This window comes from Argentina silus (genome assembly GCF_951799395.1).
Source record: "Argentina silus genome assembly, contig: scaffold_272, whole genome shotgun sequence".
In the NCBI taxonomy this organism is placed as follows: Eukaryota; Metazoa; Chordata; class Actinopteri; order Argentiniformes; family Argentinidae; genus Argentina; species Argentina silus.
This window is the reverse complement of record NW_028152788.1, coordinates 15,001-38,759: the sequence shown is the minus strand read 5'-3', so window position 1 is coordinate 38,759 and position 23,759 is coordinate 15,001. Positions and strand designations below refer to the sequence as shown.

The 23,759-nt window shown below is 51.1% G+C and overlaps 1 protein-coding gene across 1 annotated transcript in view; it reads right to left on the bottom strand.

Annotated features, from left to right (window-relative positions):
- Positions 1–22: 22 nt before the first annotated feature.
- LOC310824630 (regulating synaptic membrane exocytosis protein 1-like) overlaps positions 23–23,759 on the bottom strand; it is a gene marked incomplete at both ends in the record, with an annotated part of 36,092 nt that continues 12,355 nt past the window's right edge. The window contains 15 exons of the mRNA XM_083697892.1: positions 23–54; positions 1,219–1,430; positions 3,956–4,104; positions 4,797–5,079; positions 5,498–5,513; positions 7,490–7,512; positions 7,599–7,696; positions 13,177–13,956; positions 14,182–14,348; positions 15,720–15,823; positions 17,835–18,020; positions 19,042–19,101; positions 19,590–19,640; positions 21,249–21,314; positions 23,439–23,537. Coding sequence (XP_083554018.1) covers positions 23–54; positions 1,219–1,430; positions 3,956–4,104; positions 4,797–5,079; positions 5,498–5,513; positions 7,490–7,512; positions 7,599–7,696; positions 13,177–13,956; positions 14,182–14,348; positions 15,720–15,823; positions 17,835–18,020; positions 19,042–19,101; positions 19,590–19,640; positions 21,249–21,314; positions 23,439–23,537 — 2,326 coding nt within the window. The remainder of the gene's footprint in view (positions 55–1,218; positions 1,431–3,955; positions 4,105–4,796; positions 5,080–5,497; positions 5,514–7,489; positions 7,513–7,598; positions 7,697–13,176; positions 13,957–14,181; positions 14,349–15,719; positions 15,824–17,834; positions 18,021–19,041; positions 19,102–19,589; positions 19,641–21,248; positions 21,315–23,438; positions 23,538–23,759) is intronic.

Sequence of the window (23,759 nt, the reverse complement as noted above, 5' to 3'; positions counted from 1 at the left end):
AATCCAGGCCAAGCCGGACTGTTCAGGAGCTGAGAGGTGAGAGCTTCATCAGATCTGCAGCCACAGAGGTGAGAGCTTCACCATGAAAGACGTCAGCCATTGACTGGGTCTGGGACTGGGGGTGATTTCATGTAAATACAGACATTACAAACTTCTCTCTCTCTCAAAGATTTACAATCCTAAGTAAAAACCACAATAACTTTAAAGTAGGTTAACACTGGCAGTCACAGAAGACATGACTCACTGACAGAAAAGCACCCAGAAAGTCTGACAACATGACCGTAGAAAACAGAGTGCACTCTGGTCTTTTAGTGTGAGTGTCTCCAGAGCTGCTTCAACAGCTCCGGGTTAATGATGAACCATTCACCTGTCTGCCTTCACCATCAACCTCTGCATGTGTGACACCCTACACCCTACACACTACACCCTACACCCTACACCCTACACACTACACCCTACACCCTGCATCCTACACACTACACCCTACACCCTACACACTACACCCTACACCCTGCACCTTACACACTATACCCTACACCCTACACCCTGCACCCTACACCCTACACCCTACACACTACACACTACACCCTACACCCTGCATCCTACACACTACACCCTACACCCTACACCCTACACACTACACACTATACCCTACACTCTGCACCCTACACCCTACACCCTGTACCTTACACACTATACCCTACATCCTACACCCTTCAAGAAGACCTGCCGGCCTGCCTGTAGAAGCTTCCAGAACCTGGGCCTGCTGGCCTGCCTGTAGAAGCTTCCAGAACCTGGGCCTGCTGGCCTGCTGGCCTGCCTGTAGAAGCTTCCAGAACCTGGGCCTGCTGGCCTGCTGGCCTGCCTGTAGAAGCTTCCAGAACCTGGGCCTGCTGGCCTGCCGGCCTGCCTGTAGAAGCTTCCAGAACCTGGGCCTGTCTGAGTGTCAACACCTCACTCCTAATCCCTCCTCCTTAAAACCCTTCATGTAACCCTAAATGTAACCATGGTGATACACTCCTCAAACTCCTCAAGGTGAGGATTAAACAAGCCAGCCAATAGGGGCTTAGGAGAGTCCTGATCAGAAGTTACCTAGCAACCAGAGGCATATCCAGCAGTGATATGTGAGAATGTGTGTGTGTGTGTGTGTGTGTGTGTGTGTGTGTGTGTGTGTGTGTGTGTGTGTGTGCGTGCGTGCGTGTGTGTGTGTGTACTCACCCTCGGGGTTGAGCTGCGAGGCGCTCTGGCTCTTCTTCCCCAGGCCCACCATGGCGGCCATCTTGGCGCCGAAGCTGGAGCGCCTCTTCTTGTCGTCGTCGTCGTCGTCGTTGCGTCCCAGCGAGCACATCTCCCCACCCACGCTGGACGACTTCTGGATGTTGGCGCCGGCCGCGCCCGCCTGCCTGGGGTTCAGTTTGGATGGAAATTCACTGTCAGCCATGGAGAGGCAGGGCGGGATGGGACGGGGCGGGGTGGGGCGAGAGGGGACGGGATGGGGTGGGGCGGGACGGGACGGGGCAGGACGGGGCGGGGCGAGAGGGGCGTAGACACAACGGGGGGGGGTTAGGAGAGAAGAGGAGAGAGGAGGAGAGGAGGAAGGTACAGGAGAGGAGAGGAGGAGAGGAGGAGAGGAGAGGGGAGAGGAGGAGAGGAGGAGAGGAGAGGAGGAGAGGAGGAAGGTACAGGAGAGGAGGAGGAGAGGGGAGAGGGGAGAGGAGGAGAGGAGGAGGAGAGGAGGAGAGGGGAGAGGAGGAGGGAGACAGGGAGAAAAGCACACTTAAGCTGGAGGAATCTAGGAAACTGACAAAGGTCAAAGGTGACAGGTACAGCTGGAACAGGTGTTAGAGCATTGGGACGCACCCCATCCAGGACAGCAGTAGCACACACACACACACACACACACACACACACACACACACACACACACACAAGCAAAAACACACGCAGACACATAAAATGTTACGATGGAGGTAAGCCAATAACATGAGTTCTCTTCAGACGGTATTCAGACGGAGTTCACACAGCTGTCATGAATGACCTCCACAGCCTCCTGTCCCAGAGGTCAGCCTCTCCATGGAGGTCACACAGGCCAGGCCAGGCCAGCCCAGACCAGACCAGGCCAGGCCAGGCCAGGCCAGGCCAGGCCAGGCCAGGCCAGACCAGACCAGACCAGACCAGACCAGACCAGGCCAGGCCAGGCCAGGCCAGGCCAGGCCAGGCCAGGCCAGACCAGACCAGACCAGACCAGGCCAGACCAGGCCAGACCAGACCAGACCAGACCAGACCAGACCAGACCAGGCCAGGAGGACAGGAGGGTACAGTGATGGTAGACAGACAGGAGGGTACAGGGATGGTAGACAGACAGGAGGGTACAGGGATGGTAGACAGACAGGAGGGTACAGGGATGGTAGACAGACAGGAGGGTACAGGGATGGCAGACAGACAGGAGGGTACAGGGATGGTAGACGGGTTGCACAAGAGAGACAGATGCACAGACAGGACGGGGGGGGGGCAGGAGAGGAGAGGAGAGGAGAGGAGAGGAGAGGAGAGGAGAGGAGACAGGGGCAAGCAGACAGTAAGGGCCGGTTAGGAAGAGGGACTAGACTAGACTAGGGTACTAGTTAATACTAGTTATGGTACTAGTTAATACTAGTTATGGTACTAGTTAATATTTTACCTGGCATCATTGGCTGGTTCCTCTTCCTCCTCCTCATCCTCCGCTACTTCCTCTCCCTCAGACGCTGTCGTGTCCCCTCCCCCTCCCTCTCTGCCTCCCCCTCCCCTTGCTCCTCCCCCGCCCCCTCCCCCTCCCCCTCCCTCTCTGCCTCCCCCTCCCCCTGCTCCTCCCCCTGCTCCTCCCCCTCCCTCCCCACCCGATGTCCCAGCCACTTCCGCTGCCACCTGGGCCGGCGCCCCCCCTCCCCCCCCCTCCTCCTCCCCCCTCCCCCTCCCCCTCCATGGCCTCACTGCGGCTGGAGGGGCCAACAATGGCATGAAAGGAAGCATGCAAAAGAAAACAGAGGAAGACAAGAAAGAGGAGAGGAGAGAGGAGAGGAGGAGGAGGATGAGGAGGAGAGGAGAGGGGAGGAGAGGAGAGCAGAGGAGGAGAGGGGAGGAGAGGCAGTTATGACCCTGAATAAAGAGCATTCTCACACAGACAGACAGACAGGCAGGCAGACACACAGAATACACACCAAGGATGACATCACCCTGGGTGAGCAGGACAGAGACGTTGACATAACAGTGTCTGTTGGGTGAGCGTTGAAACGGAGGAGGCAGGCGGACCTGAAGGCCCGTCTAGGTTGTGGTTCTGACCATGCTGATGGTCCAACAGGCTCTGAGTGTTGCTGTTGTTGTTGGCCAAAAGGACTGGAGACAGGAACCCCTGAATGGGTTTTATACAGGGGAGGCTGGTGGAGGTAGAAATCAGAGGACGGGCTCATTGTAATGCATGGAACGGAATGAGGAACGGTAGCAAACGTGTGTTTGTGTGTTTGATTCCATTCCTCATTCCGTTCCAGGCATTACAATGAGCCCGTCCTCCGATTTCTACCTTCTGACCATGTGACCTGACCAGGCTTTTGGGTCAATTCCATTTCAATCCACTGAATTCAGGAAGTAAACTGAAATTCCAAATCTAAATTCTCCCCATTGAAAAAGCATAGAGGGAATGTATCATTGGAATTGGGAATTTCGGTTCCTGGACTGACTGAATTAAATTGGAACGGACCCCCAACCCTGTCTCCCTGTGAGGAAAAACTCTGGGCCCCCCCTCAGAGGTTGGGAGGGACCTCCCAGGATGCCCTGAGAAGGACAGGATCACACTTTACAACACACTGCTCTATACCAGTGTAATAACACGGTAATAACACAGTAACAACAATGTTATTATACAGGTACACAGGAGCAGCGTCATGTAAGGTGTTGATCTGGGTGGGGGAGGGGGCGGTCCTACCTGATCTTGCGCGTGCCCTTGGCCCTCTCTGATTGGACAGACATGTAGCTGGCGCTGCTGAGCCGGGAGGCGCTGGACAGGGCGGAGCCGTCACTGACGTCGCTGTCAGAGGACTTGGTGGAGAGGTTGTCTGAGGCGCGCGGCGGGAGCTGCAGGGAGAGACGCAGACGCCATTAACACCACACATCTGGAGGCCAGGGGAGGCTGGGGGAGGCTGGGGGAGGCTGGGGGAGGCCAGGGGAGGCTGGGGGAGGCTGGGGGAGGCTGGGGGATGTAGACACCGGAGGACGGGCTATAATATAATATATAATAATAATAATAATAATAATAGTAATATCTGCCATTCAGCTGACGCTTTAATCCAAAGAGACTTACATTGCAGTGAGTGCATACATTTCAGTATAGATGGTCCCAGGGGGAATCAAACCCCCAACCTAAGCGTTGTTAGCGCCATGTTCTACCCACTGAGCCACAGAGGACCACCAATGAATACATCTGAGATTGGATTTGGGCACAGTTCATCCACAAGCCCCTCATGTCACAAACAGTCTTCTTCTTATTCATTTGAGAGAGGACACAGACAGAGGTACTCCAGTTCCCCTTGCCCCCCAGCACCCCACCCCACCCCCCCAGCACCCTACCCCACCCTCTCCTCCAGGGCCAGACAGGCCCCTCCTCCCTCGCCCCCTAGCTCCTTGTAATGCATGGAACTGAATGAGGAATGGTATCAGACGTGTGTTTGTGGGACGTCCACCTCCACCAGCCTCCCCTATGAGAGACATCACAGTTGGTCAGTGAGTCAGAACAGGCAGAGCTCAGGAAGCCATGGCCTCCTATTTACCTGGGGTTGGAGCCTCTCTTTCAGGGTCTCGGAGGGGAAGCCATGGCCTCCTGTTACCTGGGGTTGGATCCTCTCTTTCAGGGTCTCGGAGGGGAAGCCATGGCCTCCTGTTACCTGGGGTTGGAGCCTCTCTTTCAGGGTCTCGGAGGGGAAGCCATGGCCTCCTGTTACCTGGGGTTGGATCCTCTCTTTCAGGGTCTCGGAGGGGAAGCCATGGCCTCCTGTTACCTGGGGTTGGAGCCTCTCTTTCAGGGTCTCGGAGGGGAAGCCAGATGCTGTTGTTCTGTAGAGGTCAGGCACGCTATGAAAGAACGTACGTCACAGACTGTAGAACGGCCTTCTGAAGGCCTGTCACCTACCTTCTCTTCCCTTCTGTTACCATACCAACTCCCTTCTGTTACCATACCAACTCCCTTCTGTTACCATACCAACTCACGCTGGTACTGACAGACAAACCTTAATGACATAATCTATGTGCACACTCTCTCCCTCTCTCTCTCTCCCTCTCTCTCTCTCTCTCCCTCTCCCTCTCTCTCTCGCTGTGTGTGTGTGTGTTCTGTTACCATACCGACCAGCAGGATTCTTCGTGACGTGTTTACCTTAATGTAAACAAAGCTCGATTCTCTCAGTGTACCTCACCTGAAGCGTAGTAAGCCTCAACGTACCTCACCTGAAGCGTAGTAAGCCTCAACGTACCTTACCTGAAGCGTAGTAAGCCTTGGGCCCAATCAGAACACAATTACACTTTTTTTTACACTCAGATTTACTTTTTCTGTGACGGTCTCCAGTTATGTTTCCATTCTGCACGGCTTCCATAGCGTGTTCTATTCTATTGCATTCCGTTCCATTTGTACCTCATGGACAGTCCCGCAAATCACAGAAACAATATTGCAATAGTTTATTGTCATAAGAGTGCAGCATGCAAGAGAGTGCAGCATGCAGCATGCAGCATGCAAGAGAGAATAAGAGTGTCCATCAGCGTATAACGGTGTTTAACACTGATCCAAGTTACTGTCTAACAGACGATTGGGCTTCTCCAAACAACTACTAACTCTGGCTGTAAGAAGACCTACGCCAGCTCACGTCTCCAGAAGCGGCCTCTCCAGCCTCTCCAGCCTCTCCAGCCTCCTCTGGCCTCGCTCTGCCCTGAAGCAGGCTCTCCTCCTCCAAACCATCCCTCCAAACCATCCCTCCAAACCATCCCTCTAAACCATCCCTCCAAACCATCCCTCCAAACCATCCCTCTAAACCATCCCTCCAAACCATCCCTCCAAACCATCCTCCAAACCATCCCTCTAAACCATCCCTCCAAACCATCCCTCCAAACCATCCTCCAAACCATCCCTCCAAACCATCCCTCCAAACCATCCTCCAAACCATCCCTCCAAACCATCCCTCCAAACCATCCTCCAAACCATCCCTCCAAACCATCCTCCAAACCATCCCTCCAAACCATCCTCTAAACCATCCCTCCAAACCATCCCTCCAAACCATCCTCCAAACCATCCCTCCAAACCATCCCTCCAAACCATCCTCCAAACCATCCCTCCAAACCATCCTCCAAACCATCCCTCCAAACCATCCTCTAAACCATCCCTCCAAACCATCCCTCCAAACCATCCTCCAAACCATCCCTCCAAACCATCCCTCCAAACCATCCCTCCAAACCATCCTCCAAACCATCCCTCCAAACCATCCTCTAAACCATCCCTCCAAACCATCCCTCCAAACCATCCTCCAAACCATCCCTCCAAACCATCCCTCCAAACCATCCCTCCAAACCATCCCTCCAAACCATCCCTCCAAACCATCCCTCTAAACCATCCCTCCAAACCATCCCTCCAAACCCCGCTTTTTAAACTCGCTTCTAATGTTTAACGGTTTCTATTGTAAAACCTTTGTTTTTACTGACGTGTAAAACCTTTGTTTTTACTGACGTGTAAAAAGACTTTTTAAAACCTTTGTTTGACTTTTTAAGGATCTGCCTGTTCGGGTCCCAGGGTTCTGTTAGCATACCGACTCACACTGGCACTTAGAGACAAACCTTAATGACATAATTTTAATAGCATATACAGTACGGGCCAGGGTCAGGGGAGCAGGGGTTATTATGGTATGGAAAAGGAACCCAGGGTAAAAGGTTTTGAACATGACACCATTCCTCCTAGCTGTGTTCCATTAGAGGCTTGTGAGTGTCCAGGTTGGTTCCCGTCCGCAGAGGCCCACGCCAGACACTTCCTGGCTTTTCTGGAATAAAAATACTCAAAGAATGGAAGCATCGAGCGGCGCCGTTCATCATTCACAGAGCTGTTTGGGAGCGAAGTGCTCAGAGCAACGCTCAAAAAAGGCTGTTTGGACTCAGAAACAGCCAGTGAAGGGAGTTTGAAGGGTTATATTTGACGATATGTGAGTTCAGTGGGTGCTAACCAAGCTAGCCACGTAGCCATCTTCTCAGCTGTGTGAAGTACGTTCAACAGAACCTGAGGAGGAGGAGCGTAGAACGTAGAATGGATATAATAGACATGCTTTGACCTAAACTGCAATTTTCGGACTCAACGTGTTTGATACCATTCCACATCCCGTTCCATACAACACAATGAGCCCGTCCTCCAATTTCTACCTCCACTAGCCTCCCCTGTCAGCCACATGTGTTCCCCAAGCAGCAGCAGGTTTAAAAGAGAGAGGGGGGTACTCACCTTGGAGGGGTCCTTCATAGCGCCTGCAGAGAAACAGAACAGGAGAAGTTCATTATTTAATGATTCATTCCTCAAACAACCATCTCCTCCTGGGCAGAGAGGGTTCTACCGAACAGGGTCCTCTTCCTCAAAGGGTTCCCCAATGGGGACCAGCCGTAGAAGGTCATGTATGACAACGGTTAGGAATAGATAGTATGGTGTGGTAGGCTACAGTCAGGCAGAACACTATCACGTCACACATCCCACCCCTAGGGGGCGGTAGGCTGGCTAGTTGGTTTCCTAACACAATAACCCATGCATGTGCAGACATTGGTAAAATGGGGGCAAAGTTGGCCATCTTTACCGTAATATTTCTAATAGATGCAATGAGAGATAATCCAACGAGAGTTTTGAATGCTGCTTCTCGCGTTTCCATGGTATGCAATGCATTTACAGGCAATTTCCAAACACTCTCGATCGAGTAATTCAAGTTTTCTCAAAACCATTGTTAAGATCAAGTTACAATAAACATCTTGCTGCAGAGTATTCTGTGCTGTAAGGTAGTGATCTCTGCTCACTGCTATTTGCTGAATGAAATTGGGGCGAAATGTGAACGTTGAGTCAACAGTCTCAATAATACACTCCAGAACCTTCCTCTGCCATATTAGCTTATGTAACATATTTCTGTTGATGAGTCAACAACAACATCAACAACAGATCAGACGGCATCTGCTAGACCAGTGATTCTGTCACAACACCTTCTCCTTGACGCAGCTTACTTATTCAGGGGAATGAGACTCATACACAGAATAGTTTTAACTAGCCTACTCCTCTAGGAGTCATGTAGCAGACGATCCTATCCAGAGCGACTTAAAATAAGTACATTTGCCAAAAGTAAGTGAAAAAACTAAACATCATAATCATTGCAAGTAAATAATATCCCCTCTGTAGGACTAGAGCCCTGTCCTGTTCCCAGACGGAGACCAGGAAGCCTGCTCCTCTGACAGAGAGGGGGTGTTCCCCTACAGACCAGGAAGCCTGCTCCTCTGACAGACGGAGACCAGGAAGCCTGCTCCTCTGACAGTGAGGGTGTGTTCCCCTACAGACCAGGAAGCCTGCTCCTCTGACAGAGAGGGTGTGTTCCCCTACAGACCAGGAAGCCTGCTCCTCTGACAGAGAGGGGGTGTTCCCCTACAGACCAGGAAGCCTGCTCCTCTGACAGACGGAGACCAGGAAGCCTGCTCCTCTGACAGAGAGGGGGTGTTCCCCTACAGACCAGGAAGCCTGCTCCTCTGACAGAGAGGGGGTGTTCCCTGCAGCAGACACACATGGACAACTACAACGGCCATCGTCACCATCATTCACCCAGCAGCACCGGGCCATGCATCCATGCAGCTCACTGACGGAAAGAGGAAAAGTGTGTGTGTGTGTGTGTGTGTGTGTGTGTGTGTGTGTGTGCCTAAACAACTCAGCAACATTACACTCACAAGAAGAGAGGGATAAAGGAGGAGAGGAGAGAGGGATGAATGAGACATGGTAGAGGAGGAGAGGAAGAGAGGGATGAATGAGACACAGTGGAGGAGGAGAGGAAGAGAGGGATGAATGAGACACAGTGGAGGAGGAGAGGAGAGGAGAGAGGGATGAATGAGACACAGTGGAGGAGGAGAGGAGAGGAGAGAGGGATGAATGAGACACAGTGGAGGAGGAGAGGAGAGAGGGATGAATGAGACACAGTGGAGGAGGAGAGGAGAGAGGGATGAATGAGACACAGTGGAGGAGGAGAGGAAGAGAGGGATGAATGAGACACAGTGGAGGAGGAGAGGAGAGAGGGATGAATGAGACACAGTGGAGGAGGAGAGGAGAGAGGGATGAATGAGACACAGTGGAGGAGGAGAGGAGAGAGGGATGAGCCACCATACCTTCGTCCCCATTGGGTGGCGCTGACTCCTCAGCTAGTCAGGTTGAGATGGTGGTGAAGGGAGGACAGAAGACAACAACACAAAACAAACACGTGAACATGTCAACAAGACACATGACAAACCAGCATGACAAACCAGCATGACAAACCAGCATGACAAACCAGCATGACAAACCAGCATGACAAACCAGCATGACGTGGTAGAAGACAAGACATGCTGACTGAGCACTGGGTGAGAGAGAGAATCTACATGCAACTACAGTAGCTAATAAGATGGATGATGGATGATGGATGATGGATGGATGGATGATGGATGGATGGATGGATGGATGGATGGATGGATGGATGGATGGATGGATGGATGGATGATGGACACTAACCAGTGTGAATGGGCATACTAGTTTTCACTCTTAGAAAAAAAGGGTTTCAAAAGGGTTCTTCAGCGGTCCCTGTGAGAGAACTGTAATGGCAAAAAATATATTTGTACTATTTTGCTTTACTCATATATGAAATGTATTGACCTCTCTGTGACCCAATGTTCTTTGTTATTTTTAATTATGTGACTGAGGAAGAACCAAAACCGACTGCTCCTTCTCTTGTATCAAAGATGTTATTCTGACCTTGGAACACTCCTAACTGCAGGCTGAGGTTTGAGATCGTAGCTCACAACGCCTACGCTTCTTTCCCAGCTTCTTTATCAGCAAACAGGTGCAAGATATGTTTACCCCTCGACCTATGACCTATGACGTATGAGCATTGGGGTTAAGGAGGGTCCTCTCCTCAGCCACAGCATCAGACTCTGAATCCACACTGTTGGTGAAGGAATGCTGATCCGGCCGTAAGCAGAATTGTTTAAACTTTGTATCTGCATTAAAACTCTCAACTGAGACCAGACATTGTTTATTGCTGTTCACTGAAAGATTTCCATCACAGAACCCTTTGAAGAACCATTTTGCTTATCATGTAGAACTCTCTGTGGAAAGGATTCTACATGGAACCCAAACAGGTTCTTTTTGAAAGGTTCTCCCACAGGGACCGCTGAAGAACCCTGTGCTCCCTCAGTAACGCTCCGTTGAGACCTGTTAATTACTCTGTCAAGAGAGAGAGAGAGACGCGGTTCGGTGTGTCTGTGTGTGTGTCTGTGTGTGTCTGCACGCACGTGTGTGTGTGTGTGTGTGTGTGTGCGTGAGGGGAGACAGGGTAACCATGACAACTGCCTGGAGACAAGTAGCAGCTCAATCTATTCTCTAGACACCTGCAGCACTGTAGAAGGAGGCGTGTCTGAAGGGCTGAAGGGCTGAAGGATCCCCTACACCACAGCTGCCAGGGAGGACACACACTAACATAGGCTGCACAGAGCACCCATCAGCGGCTATCAGGGGAGGCTGGCGGAGGTAGACATCGGAGGACGGGCTCATTGTAATGCCCGGAACATGCCAGGCATTACAATGAGCCCGTCCTCCGATTCCTACCTCGACCAGCCTCCCCTGGTCTCCACAGTATATGCCTCTGCGTCCCGTCCACCACAGCTAGTCAGAGGCACTACACAGCAACCAGAGGGCTGGAGCAGGAGGGTCCTGGGGGGGGGTAAGAGACGGGAGTCCCCCCCCCCCCCCCCCCCGGAGCCCCTTGGCTGGGTAACAGGGGTGTATTCAGGAGGCAAAAACGTTGCATTGAGAAAAGAGCTGAGAGACTTGCAGGATTGGGAGGTTTGTCTGACCTCCACGTGTTTCTGTTCTCTGAGCGCTCGGCAACGTTTCACCTTCCTGAACACACCCTGGGAGAGGGGGAGGGGCTAACTGGTACCTGGCCGCGATGGGGCGGGGCTAGATGGTATCGTATCATTAGCCTTCTTCTGTTGGTCCTCCCATGTGACCTCTGATACACACACACCACAAAGAGAGAGGACCCGTCAGGTCACAGGCCAGAGTAACACACACACACACTCACACGCACACGCACACGCACATGCACACGCACACACATAAACAAGCACAAGCGCACAAGCACACGCACACACACACACTCACACACACACTCACACGCACACGCACACACACACACGCAAGCACAAGCGTGCACGCACACACACGCACTCACACACACGCGCGCGCGTGCAAGCACAAGCGTGCATGCACACACACACACACACACACACACACACACACACACATACACACACACGCACATGGAGGTAGAAATCGGAGGACAGACACAATTTAACATATGGAACGGAAGAAGGAATGGTATCACCACATCTCCTCATTCTGTTCCAGGCATTACAAGGAGCCCGTCCTCCGATTTCTACCTCCACCAGCCTCCCCTGGCTGAGACATCATTAAGCTTCACTAACAACCCAGAGTGCCTCTCCTGCCTGAGACTAGCACAAGAGAAGTTACTCCAACTAAAGCACTACTCCGCCCTCTGGAGGCCTGTCTGTGCTACTGCAGGCTGGCATTCCAGATAGGGCAGGCTATGATGCAGTTTGCTTTCAGAGTAATCGAACATGATTACCTTTCATATTTCTCAGGATAGACAAAGCAATTTTACTCTGGTTACCAGACAAAGAATCTAAAAATGATAAGAGTAACGCACATGTGTCACTGAATACACAAATACACATGAAATATTAATGTTTGATCTTCAGCCTCTCTTTAATATGACAAACCACTGCAACCATCACACACAACATATCCTCTATAAACACCATGGTAAACTCACACTACACACACACACACACACAGTCACACACACACACACACACACACACACACACACGACACACACACACACACACACACACACACACACACACACACACACAATCTCATACACACAGTCACACACACACACACACACACACACACACACACACACACACACACACACACACACACACCAACCCCCAACTTGCCTTTTCTCCCAGTAACAGGTGTGGTTTTAGGCGTGGTTTGTTGCTTCTCAACATCTTATTGGTGGAGAACAGACAGAGATCAGTACCACCACACAACCACAGCATCCAGACAGAGATCAGTACCACCACACAACCACAGCATCCAGACAGAGATCAGTACCACCACACAACCACAGCATCCAGACAGAGATCAGTACCACCACACAACCACAGCATCCAGACAGAGATCAGTACCACCACACAACCACAGCATCCAGACAGAGATCAGTACCACCACACAACCACAGCATCCAGACAGAGATCAGTACCACCACACAACCACAGCATATACGACTGACTCTGGAATAGCTATAGGATATACAGTATGTCTACATCCTATTAGCTCAGGGGAGGCTGGTGGAGGTAGAAATCGGAGGACAGGCTCATTGTAATGCATTGATTACAATGTGCCTGTCCTCCGATTTGTACCTGCACCAGCCTCAACTGATGGAGCTCTAGACATAGGATAGATTGTGAGTAGAAAGGAGGTTGTTCTACGGGAGTCAGAGAAGTAAACAAAGGCATGTACTGTAGCTACAGAGGTAAAAGTGTAAAGAAACATGTGAGACACACCTGGAGTCTGTGGTAGTGCTGGGGTTGGGGCTGGGGTAGGGGTTGGGGCTGGGGTAGGGGTTGGGGCAGGGGCAGGGGCAGGGGCAGGGGTAGGGGTTGGGGCTGGGGCTGGGGTAGGGGTAGGGGTTGGGGCTGGGGCTGAAGCTGGAGTTGGGGCTGGGGCTGGAGCTGGAGCTGGAGCTGGAGCTGGGGCTGGGGCTGGGGCTGGGGCTGGGGTAGGGGCAGGGGCTGGAGCTGGGGTAGGGGCAGGGGCAGGGGCTGGGGCTGGAGCTGGGGTAGGGGCTGGGGCTGGAGCTGGGGCTGGGGCTGGGGCTGGGGCTGGGGCTGGGGCTGGGGCTGGAGCTGGGGTAGGGGCTGGGGTAGGGGCAGGGGCTGGGGCTGGGGCTGGGGTTGGGGTCGGAGCAGGAGCTGGGACAGGGGCTGGGGCTGGGGCTTGGGGTGGTGGCTGGGGCTGGACTGGGGGTGGAGCTTGCTGCTGGATTGGGGGCTGGGTTTGGTATTGGGGAGGGGCTTGCTGCTGCACTGGGGGTGGAACTTGGTATTGGACAGGGGGCGGGGCTTGCTGCTGCACTGAGGGCGGGGCTTGGTATTGGACAGGGGGCGGGGCTTGCTGCTGCACTGGGGGCAGGGCTTGGTATTGGACAGGGGGCGGGGCTTGCTGCTGCACTGGGGGCAGGGCTTGGTATTGGACAGGGGGCGGGGCTTGCTGCTGCACTGGGGGCAAGGCTTGGTAATGGACAGGGGGCGGGGCTTGCTGCTGCAATGGGGGCGGGGCTTGGTATTGGGCAGGGGGCGGGGCTTGGTATTGGACAGGGGGCGGGGCTTGGTATTGGACAGTGGGCAGGGCTTGCTGTTGGATTGGGGGCGAGGCTTGCTGTTGGATTGGGGGTGGGGCTTGCTGTTGGACTGGGGGCGGGGCTTGTTGATATGCAGGAGAAGGGGTTCGGTTTTGTGATGGGGGAGGGACTTGGTATTGGACAGGAAGTGGAGCTTGGTATTGTGAAGGGGGAGGTGCTTGGTGATATACAGAAGTGACCGTTGTTCCTGTTGTGGGTGTGGCCAGAGAGATGGAAGATGAGATGGCAGAGATGGAAAAGAAAGGAAAAAGCCCAGTGAGACAGACAGACAGACAGACAGACAGACAGACAGACAGACAGACAGAGAGGTCAGCAGCATCATCAAGCAGCCAACCAATCAGCTCACTCCCCTACCCTCCCACAGAGAGCAGTATCTGGCTGCTTCTGACCTGAAGGAACCTTCCTTCCTCACTGGAGGTGACCTGGAGGTGACCTGGAGGTGACCTGAGGTGACCTGGAGGTGACCTGGAGGTGACCTGAGGTGACCTGAGGTGACCTGAGGTGACCTGGAGATGACCTGAGGTGACCTGAGGTGACCTGGAGGTGACCTAGAGATGACCTGAGGTGACCTGAGCTGACCTAGAGGTGACCTGAGGTGACCTGGAGGTGACCTAGAGATGACCTGAGGTGACCTGAGGTGACCTGAGGTGACCTAGAGATGACCTGAGGTGACCTGAGGTGACCTGGAGGTGACCTAGAGATGACCTGAGGTGACCTGGAGGTGACCTGGAGGTGACCTGAGGTGACCTGAGGTGACCTGAGGTGACCTGAGGTGACCTGGAGGTGACCTGGAGGTGACCTGAGGTGACCTGGAGGTGATTGTAAAAGGCATGAAGGAAAGGAGCTTCAAACATCCTTTCCTGCCTTTCACCAAGGCTGCATGGATGGAACCTCCACAGAGGCGTTTAGGAACACTTCGCCTCATAATGCATTGCTACGGCATTATCTATCTCTACCTCCACCAGCCTCCCCTGTACTGTACCATTGTATATGTCAGACACTGTCCACAGAACTTAAACACACACTGAGAGTTCTGCTCCTAAAATAATGATAGTTTGGGACCACATCAACGGTGGGCTGACAAGAAAAATACTAAAATTACACTTTAAACGCACACTGACAAGGTAGAACTTCCAGCTAGGACTAAACGGCTGTAAGTCTACACACTGACACAGAATCATGTCAACGTAGCAACAGAACCCCAACGGCAGTACAACATGGACCATATGGAACACACAAGGCCTGGTACTGGAGTACAGTCCTCAAATGTGGAGCTAGACGTTCCAGGAACTGTAGTCTCCATTTCCAGACTCCCCCTGGCCCTGAGCCAATGTGATAAAACAGAGTCTGGGAATAAAAGACCACAGGAACTGTATAGCAATGTGCTGAAGCTAAACAGGAAGCACTGAAGCTAAACAGGAAGCACTGAAGCTAAACAGGAAGCACTGAAGCTAAACAGGAAGCGCTAAAGCTAAACAGGAAACGAGAAGCTCTAACAGGAACAGCCTTATGAGGCCTTGCTCAGCAGAACTACAGGAGCTACAACAGACCAGACCAACAGATCACAGGAGCTACAGACCAAACCAAAAGATCACACACCTTGATAAGGCTCAATCATGTCCTCTGCGTCTTCTGGGCGATAAGAGAGAGAACCAAGCTAGGATGTTATACCACAATATCTACATCTAAATGACATGCAGGGGAGGCTGGTGGAGGTGGAAATCGGAGGACGAGCATGGGTAAAATCAAATGATACCATTCCTCATTTCATTCTGTGCATTACAATGAGCCCGTCCTCTGATTTCTACCTCCACTAGCCTCCATTGGTATGACAAGAACACATCTGAAACATGTAGTTTCAAAATAATAGTTCAAAATAATAAGATCTGGCTACAGATATCTCTGACAGTGAATGATACCAGTGTTAAACAGAGAAACATAACGACTCACTTCTGTCCAGCGCTCCTTTGGGCGGGACTGCAGGTAGCTGCCGTCCTCTGCGATTGGACGAGGGGGTGCCAGTCGGGCTGGTCTGGACCGACCGCGGGTTGGCCCTGTGGGACAGAGAAGGGTTACTCCTGCCCGTCGTCACGGTAGCGCTGACCCGCATAGCTGGAGCTACATCAGTGTGGGCGGGGCTACATAAATATGGGCGGGGCTATGTCTGTGTGGGCGGGGCTACGCTAACTGTTGTTAGACACCGGACCATCGTATGGGAGGGGCCTCAGGAGGAGACGCCAACGTAGGACAGGCCCAAGGCTGGCAAGGACGCCATTCTTCTTGGTTGGTCGATCGTACAATATATAAACAGTATATAAGCAACATAGATGTCCATATATACTGTTGAACTGTACAAATATCATCACAAAAGTACATTGTTATGTCTTGAAGGGAAAAATTAAAACCAAACATAAAGTCACTACACGGTTAAGCGTCTACATATTTATCTGTACTAACACATGCGTTCCAATGAGTAAATATGTAGGGGGATCATGTGCCTTTTAGCAATGCTAATGTCATCACACCATAAAAATGGCACATGGTCCAAACTCACAGTAAGTACCACATCCTTCATAGGGCCTTTAGAAACACTGGATGGGCTTCTTCTAACATCAGCTGATAGACTAGAGTGTATAGAGAATCTGGAGAGGACAGACTTGGTGGGTTGTTTGGACCTTTAGATCAGAGCTGCTTCATACAGCATGTATCTATGGAGCTGCTTCATACAGCATGTATCTATGGAGCTGCTTCATACAGCATGTATCTATGGAGCTGCTTCATACAGCATGTATCTATGGAGCTGCTTCATACAGCATGTATCTATGGAGCTGCTTCATACAGCATGTATCTATGGAGCTGCTTCATACAGCATGTATCTATGGAGCTGCTTCATACAGCATGTATCTATGGAGCTGCTTCATACAGCATGTATCTATGGAGCTGCTTCATACAGCATGTATCTATGGAGCTGCTTCATACAGCATGTATCTATCTGTCACATGGTGGCCCATCAGTAGAGAACATGACAGGAAGCTTAAAGGATAAGTTCTGGTTTTTGGAACCACATCAGTATTTTGGTGGAAATGGAATGTTGTAGAAGACTACAGACATTTCTTTTTTTGGATTTCTTCCCTTGTAGACTCTTGCAGAAAAATCACAAACCTTTCGACAACATGACCTTCTACAAACCCTTCAACAACAGTGCACCCAAATACAGACTTGGTTCAACAAATCAGAACTTATGTTCACCTTGTATTTGGCCCATTTTTACCCATCAAATGTCATAATAAAATGGTCTACTATACTATACAGTCTACATATCTATGACTGAAAGCCCGGTCCCATGTGGGTCTATGGCTGAAAGCCCAGTCCCATGTGGGTCTATGGCTGAAAGCCCGGTCCCATGTGGGTCTATGGCTGAAAGCCCGGTCCCATGCGTGTGTAAAAGGCAGTATGAAGTGTGGAACATCACAATGAGCAGCGCTTGCTGCTGGTTGGTTTAGCTGCAAGAAAAGATCAACAAGCTGAGGGTCCGAGAGTGTGTGTGTGTGTGTTCACACACTCACTTAGACAAGAGTGTGTGTGTGTGTGTTCACACACTCACTTAGACAGGAGTGTGTCTTCAAACACTCTCTAAGACCCCCACATATAAACCACAGAACAACCAACAGAACCGTCAAACCAAAAGAGGATGCTGTTAAAAAAAACAAAAACGAAACGTAAATATTTTGTAAGTAATCCAAAAACAGACAAACAAGCATAAAACAACCATGGTTAGGTCCACACCATTATATCCACTCAGGATATAAATAGTGTGTCTAAAAAAAAACCCAGAACAAATCAAGAGGTTAGTATCTAGCAACGCTACTCAGCTAGTCTACGGATGCAGACAACAGCCACGCCACCGTCACCACCATCAAATAAAACATGAGTCAGCGAAACGAGGGGGGTCCGGGGGGGTTGTTGTGAGGAGAGGAGGCGGGGGGGGGGGGGGGGGGGGGAGGGTTGGGTGGGGGTGGTTAGTCAGAGAGGTGGTGGGGCTGGTTGTGATTTGGTCAGGGTCACCTCGTTAAGGCAGGTGAGGGAGGGGCGGATCTTCCAGAGGGGAGGGACGGCATTGACCTCATGTAGGCGGAGTCGTGGCGCTCGGTGGAGCGAGAGCGTGTGTAGATGGGGCGGTCCGCCATGGCGCGCTGGTCAGCTGACCGCGACCGATGGTAGTAGTCGTGTCTGTCCATGCCCCGGCTGGACCTGGAACACGTTAGTCACAAAACCCCTGCTCAGCTTCAGGGCTTTAGCTCACTGGGCTAACACTGCGTTGCGGTGCGCAGGAGACCCAGGTTCAAAACCCTGGGTTGGTCGCGTCTTTAACACCTGCGAACGTTAGGCAGACAACGCTGATACATCTGAAAGGAGATGACCCTCTCTCTCTCTCTGACACTAGGAGAGAAAAACAACTGTAAAAAGCAACATAAAAGACACAACATCCATCAGGAAGGAGAGATGTGAAAGAGTGTCTGGTCGTCAGAGACCCAACGACACAAACAAAGACGTTTCTCCTCAGGTCAGGTGACAGCCTTTGTTCAGGAGGCTGTGGAAGGAAGAGGTTGAGCTGGGGTCGACAGAGAGAAAGAGAGAGAGATTCTCCCCTGACCTGGACACACACAGAGAGAGAGAGATTCTCCCCTGACCAGGACACACACAGAGAGAGAGAGATTCTCCCCTGACCAGGACACACACAGAGAGGGAGAGACTCCCCGCTCTGGTGATGAGGTAGCCCTGCCTGAGAGATGCTCTGGTGATGAGGTAGCCCTGCCTGAGGCACGCTCTACTGATGAGGTAGCCCTGCCTGAGAGATGCTCTGGTGATGAGGTAGCCCAGAGAGATGCTCTGGTGATGAGGTAGCCCTGAGAGATGCTCTGGTGATGAGGTAGCCCAGAGAGATGCTCTGGTGATGAGGTAGCCCTGCCTGAGAGATGCTCTGGTGATGAGGTAGCCCTGCCTGAGAGATGCTCTGGTGATGAGGTAGCCCTGCCTGAGGCACGCTCTGGTGATGAGGTAGCCCTGAGAGATGCCAACTCGAGTGTTCACCCTCGGACCTCAAGGACGTCCTCTCGGCCTAGACCCTTGGGTCTTTCAACGTGGGAGACCTGTGTTCGAACCCCCGCCCAACGATCTATGACTACTCTACCGCCCAACTACTCTAAAGCACAGCACCACAGAACTGCTACAGAACCGTCTCCACTACGTTCCTCCACAGCTGTATGTTTACCTCAGCATGTCCTCCTCGAAGGACTCAGGCTCGGCCGGGAAGTCAGGGATGTGGTCCTCTCTTCACGGGAGAACAGGAACAACACAGAGAACGCATTCTGTTTTTAGCTCCTGACTCACACACTAGGCGAGGCTGGTGGAGGTAGAACACCAGGGGAGGCTGGTGGAGGTGGAACACCAGGGGAGGCTGGTGGAGGTGGAGATCAGAGGACGGGCTCATTGGAATCCATGGAATCAGGAATGGTATCAAACACACGTGTTTCCTCATTCCATTCCATGCGTTATAATGAGCCCGTCCTCCGTTTTCTACCTCCACCAGCCTCCCCTGTTTCGCATACACTATGAACAGAACCTACTCCAAGGTAGAAATCGGAGGACGGGCTCATTGTAATGCATGGAACGGAATGAGGAGTCGTACCAAACTTTGTAATTTGATATTTATTTGTATTTGATACCATATCTCATTCCGCTCCATGCATTACAATGAGCCTGTCCTCCGGTTTCTACCTCCACCAGCCTCCCCTGGAACACTACTAGACTAGTGTATACCTTTCTGTGTCTGTGGAAGGCTCAATCTGTATCCTGGGACGTCCTGTCCTACTGTGTAAACCAACCTCAAAGTTAATGTTTACATTTGAGGACATTACAATAACCGGTTTAACACCACTGGACTGACATCACTGGCCTCAGTCAGTCCTATACAGACTGCTGTCAATAGGGAAGAAATTGGAAAATGTCAAATGTGTATCAGCCTTTACAAACCTTATGGTGGCTTCATAAGAAATCATCTGAGTGAACTGGTCAACCATACACACAAACTACTCCAACTTCTACAGCACATTCCCTTCACACTACTATACATACTACTGTACATACTACCCTACATACTACTGTACATACTACCGTACATACTACTGTACATACTACTGTACATACTACTGTACATACTACCGTACATACTACTGTACATACTACTGTACATACTACCCTACATACTACTGTACATACTACTGTACATACTACTGTACATACTACTGTACATACTACTGTACATACTACCCTACATACTACTGTACATACTACTGTACATACTACTGTACATACTACTGTACATACTACCCTACATACTACCCTACATACTACTGTACATACTACATCATAGGTGGTCTCCTCTCTTACCCAAAGTCGTCAGAGTCACCGTTCATGACTTGATTGGTCCATGGAATATGGTTACTAGGACCATTGTAATATCTTTGAAGAGAGACACACACACGCACACGCACACACACGCACGTACACACACACACACACACACACACACACATATACACACAGACACACACACACATGCACGCACGAATATGGTTACTTGTACCATTGTAACATCTTAAAACAGAGAGACACATAAAGGAAGGGATTATGAAACAGTGCTCCTGGTAACCCAGGCTACTAGAACAGTACATCTGGTAACCCAGGCTACTAGAACAGTACATCTGGTAACCCAGGCTACTAGAACAGTATATCTGGTAACCCAGACTACTAGAACAGTACACCTGGTAACCCAGGCTACTAGAACAGTACACCTGGTAACCCAGGCTACTAGAACAGTACATCTGGTAACCCAGACTACTAGAACAGTACATCTGGTAACCCAGGCTACTGGAACAGTACATCTGGTAACCCAGGCTACTAGAACAGTACATCTGGTAACCCAGGCTACTAGAACAGTACATCTGGTAACCCAGGCTACTAGAACAGAGAATGAAGGGGTAGGTACGTTGATACAGTCTGGTCTCAGTCTGGTCTCAGTCTGGTCTCAGTCTCAGTCTGGTCTCAGTCTGGTCTCAGTCTGGTCTCAGTCTGGTCTCAGTCTGGTCTCAGTCTGGTCTCAGTCTGGTCTCAGTCTGGGTCAAGGGTGTTGACCAGTGAGCCAGCACCCACTAGAACTCAGAGACACTTCCTGGCTGGTGGAGGTAGAAACCAGAGGACGGGCTCAATGTAATGCATGGAATGGAGTTCTACCTCCACCAGCCTCCACTGCCAAAGCTTCAGGTAGAAAAGTGTTTGGAGACATGACAATGAGACTAGAAGCTACAGAATGTGCTACACACACTACCATGGTACAGCTGGTGTCTATTCACTGGTCGCAGTTCTATTCTATTCTATTTCTAATTGAAGCTATTTCTATGCTAGAGTCTGTGTCTTTACCTCTCAGGAGAGTCAAAGCAGTCGTTGTAGGCGACAGTCATCGCCCTGTTGTTCCTCCTCATCCTCCTAGTTAAAACCACACACACAGAGAGAGTTAGAGACCACTAACCCTAACTCTAACCCTAACCCTAACCCTAACCCTACCAGACACACAGACAGTTAGATCACGGTATGAAACCCTAACCCTAACCCTACCAGACACACAGACAGTTAGACCACGGTATGAAACCCTAACCCTAACCCTACCAGACAGACAGTTAGACCACGGTATGAAACCCTAACCCTAACCCTAACCCTAACAGACAGACAGTTAGACCACGGTATTAAACCCTAACCCTAACCCTAACCCTACCAGACAGACAGTTAGACCACAGTATGAAACCCTAACCCTAACCCTAACCCTACCAGACAGACAGTTAGACCACAGTATGAAACCCTAACCCTAACCCTAACCCTAACAGACAGACAGACAGACAGTTAGACCACGGTATGAAACCCTAACCCTAACCCTAACCCTACCAGACAGACAGACAGACAGTTAGACCACGGTATGAAACCCTAACCCTAACCCTACCAGACAGACAGACAGACAGACAGTTAGACCACGGTATGAAACTCTAACCCTAACCCTAACCCTACCAGACAAGACAGACAGACAGACAGTTAGACCATGGTATGAAACCCTAACCCTAACCCTAACCCTACCAGACAGACAGACAGACAGACAGTTAGACCACGGTATGAAAGCTCCCTTCATAGCTGTAGACAGTCCAGCATCCAGATCTGTAATGTCACATTTCTCTGAAGGACTGATGTTGTACATGAACTCCTCTTTCTCACCACTCAGTGGTACCTTGTTTTACAAAGAGAGGGTTGTGTGTGGGTGTGTATGTGTGTGTGTGTGTGTGTGTGTGTGTGTGTGGGTGTGTGTGTGTGTGTGTGTGTATGTGTGTGTATGTGTGCGTGCGAGTGAGTGATTCCCCCTGTGTAATAAAATATATCTGCTGTGTGTGTGTGTTTGTGTGTGTGTGTGTGTGTGTGTGTGTGTGTGTGTGTGTGTGTGTGTGTGTGTGTGAGTGTGTGTGTGTGTGTGTGTGTGTGTGTGTGTGTGTGTGTGTGTGTGAGTGTGTGTGTGAGTGTGTGTGTGTGTGTGTGTGTGTGTGTGTGTGTGAGTGTGTGTGTGTGTGTGTGTGTGTGTGTGAGTGTGTGTGTGTGTGTGTGTGTGTGTGTGTGTGTGTGTGTGTGTGTGATGCCAGTGTGTCCATTGAGGATGCTTTATCACTTGGCCCACTGCCTCTCTGGCCTACAGATGTGCCTCGTCATCATAACAACCCTCCCTCCTCAGCCATCACGGGGGAGGCCTCACAGCACACATATTTCATTCCACAGGGGGATTCACACACACACACACACACACACACACACACACACACACACACATGGTAGACACACACACACACACACACACACACACACACGGCAGACGTAGGACAGTTGAGGACACAGAGCAGAGCGAGGCTGCCTTAATACTGTAACAGCCAGATAGAGCTAAGCTCCATACTTAGGGATGACCCTCACACAGAGGTCACACACACACACACACACACACACACACACACACACACGCCCTCTCTGTCTTTGTCTCTCTCTCCCTCTCTCTGTCTCTCTGTATCTCTCTTTCTCTCTCTCTCTCCTAATCCTCACCATCCCTCCATCATACACCACTCAGCTGCAGGAACCTTAACTGGGAGAGGAGGAGGACATTCAAAATCACCCACGCTTAGAAAACCGTTGACAAAAGGTTCTGCTCAGTTCTCATCCCCACGCTGAAAGGTCCTTGAATGAATAAAGAACTTCAAGTCACCAAGGACATGGTTGGCAAACAGCTAGAGGGGACCAAGCGTGTTCTACACACACGGGATAACATGGACCTGTGCTGAACAGAACAGAATAACTAGACCAGCATCACTGCTACAGCTGTAACACCAGCTGTAGGTGTGTGTGTGTGTGTGTGTGTGTGTACCTGTCCAAGACTATTGTAACACAATAGAAGACCACCCAGGTGTGTGTACCTGTCCAGACTACTGTAAGACTATTGTAACACACTAGAAGACCACCCAGGTGTGTGTACCTGTCCAGACTACTGTAAGACTATTGTAACACACTAGAAGACCACCCAGGTGTGTGTACCTGTCCAGACCCGTGTTCGCTCCGTCAGAGAAGGTTCTAGAGATCTTTGCGGTGCGTAGCAGTCGGACCGCGTCCTCTCGGTACATGGGGTACATGTTGCTATGGAGACACCACAGAGGTCAGGGGTCAGGGTACCTGGATGGTAGAGGCTAGGTGGGATCCTTGGGACTCTGCCCTCAACCTTTAACCTCACTTCATCCATAAGCAGGGGAGGCTGGTGGAGGTAGGAATCGGAGGACGGGATCATTGTGTGTTTGATACCATTCCTCATTCCATTCCATGCGTTACAATGATCCCGTCCTCCGATGTCTACCTCCACCA